The sequence below is a fragment of the Ostrea edulis genome, chromosome 3 (genome assembly GCF_947568905.1).
Source record: "Ostrea edulis chromosome 3, xbOstEdul1.1, whole genome shotgun sequence".
Classification (NCBI taxonomy): Eukaryota; Metazoa; Mollusca; class Bivalvia; order Ostreida; family Ostreidae; genus Ostrea; species Ostrea edulis.
In genome coordinates, this window is record NC_079166.1 from 47,321,103 (window position 1) to 47,322,915 (window position 1,813).

Consider the following 1,813-nt stretch of genomic DNA (forward strand, 5'->3'; position numbering starts at 1 on the left):
GTTTGCAATAATGTAATGGGTTTCCCTAAAGTCTAATGTTTTGCTTAGAAGCTTCAAATCAGCTGTTGTTGATGTAGCAGTGAGTGCTAAGTGTGGTATATTAGGGAAGATGCTAGTTAGCTGTCCTAGCCTGGAAAATGATTTACGAAATTCTTTTCCCCTATAAAAGAAATAAGAAACATGTCATGTTTGTTAATTACGTTATTCAATCTAATGCAATCAGTATTTATCAAATTGTACTCTCAATGAATTTTAATTATTCAGCTCTTTATTAAAATGAAAAGATGATGTTATGCTAAAAATTCTTTTTATTACATAACATGTACTTTGCAAGGAAATTCCTGAAGTTTAAAATACAGGTATATCGTCTAAAGTTGTAAGACATGTCTACCATTCTGATATCATGTGGACTTCATCAACAGCTATGGCACAAACTAGTTTCTGCATGGTTCTACCCCTTAGCATTTTGCCTATCTCTTTCTTATCAATCAGGGTTTCTGGGTGTGAATAAAGGTAACAGTTATTACCCTCTCTCACATTTTCAATTGGGACATTAGAAAATATAATGTCATTAATGTCAGCATCATCTACATCTTCATCTGATTTTTCATCTCTGAAATAATGGAGATTTTGAAATGTTTTTAACATTTAATGTTTACTAAAGAACAATATAGGGAGTACTCCGTTTGGCCTTTGTATTATTTTTATACCCCTGCCAACAAACTTTGAGGGTATATATGAACCACTCATTCTGTCCACATAGCTCAAGGGATTTATATGAAATTAGGGAGATTGAGCATCATTACGGTATGTAGATATGTATGAAGGAATATAATATAACATGTTAAAACCTCATACATGCAACTCCTCCTAAGTTGCTCAAGGGGTTTTGGTGATATGTTATAGGAAGATTGGGCATCATATGTCAATCAATCAATGCTTTATGTAGATGTGCTTGAAGGAATATAATTTCTGTCAGTGGACTCCATAGGGAGATTTTATATCCAAGGGTTAAAAACATTTTACTCCATTTAAAAAAGGGGGAGGAGTATCAGCTTTGTGAGCTTGCTCACAGCATTTCTAGTTTTAATCAGGATGTTGCTAAAATTAGTTTTTGCTAAAGTGAGGGCTACATCATTGTGACAATCAATATTTACTATTTAGTGGGAGCAATCATTATATACATAGAGGCCAATCATTTTAGTACATTTATTAATGATTGGAACCAGATGGGTATTCATGTAGTTATACTTGATGAAAGACGAAGCTATTTGCAAGGGGGAGAGTTTTATTTTTATTTTGACTGATAATCACCTGTGGATACCAATAGGGCAAGTACTGGCTCCAGTCCCTTCAATATCAAGAAAGCAGGCCATTAGCCCCCTCCTCCTTAAGCTCAGTACTTGATCCTGCATTATAGAATTCAGAGGAGGGACAACAGGGATCGAGCCTGTCCATCCCAAACTTCTGCTTCATGAGTGGGGTTAGCAGTTGGAAAATGATACTTTTCCCGTATCCTGTTGGTAGGACGCATATGACATCTTTGCCATTATAAAGGGCTTGCAAAGCCTAACATTGTCGATCCTTCAGTTCAAATGATACACCCAGCTCCTTCTTGGCTGCTGTCAAATGTTTTTTTCAAACCGTTCACGCTCATTCATTTTCACGTGTACAAATGTAAACAAAGACACGTGGTTACATTTTCAATAAGATAGATTAAAAGTTTTAATTTTGGAGTCTACACATTCTATATGAATATGAAAAGCAAAATTTTATTATAAATTCGCCAAAAATACAATGCATATTGCTATAA

General features: G+C 34.8%; 1 protein-coding gene across 1 annotated transcript in view; it reads right to left on the reverse strand.

The window, feature by feature from the left end:
• LOC130053577 (ATP-dependent DNA helicase RecQ-like) overlaps positions 1-1,376 on the reverse strand; it is a 2,030-nt gene extending 654 nt beyond the window's left edge. The window contains exons 1-3 of the mRNA XM_056160921.1: positions 1,315-1,376; positions 392-613; positions 1-160 (exon numbers count right to left, since the gene is read on the reverse strand). The exon at positions 1-160 is cut by the window's left edge and continues 654 nt beyond it. Of these exons, the coding sequence (XP_056016896.1) occupies positions 1-160; positions 392-613; positions 1,315-1,376 (444 nt within the window). The remainder of the gene's footprint in view (positions 161-391; positions 614-1,314) is intronic.
• Between the last annotated feature and the right edge of the window lie 437 nt (positions 1,377-1,813).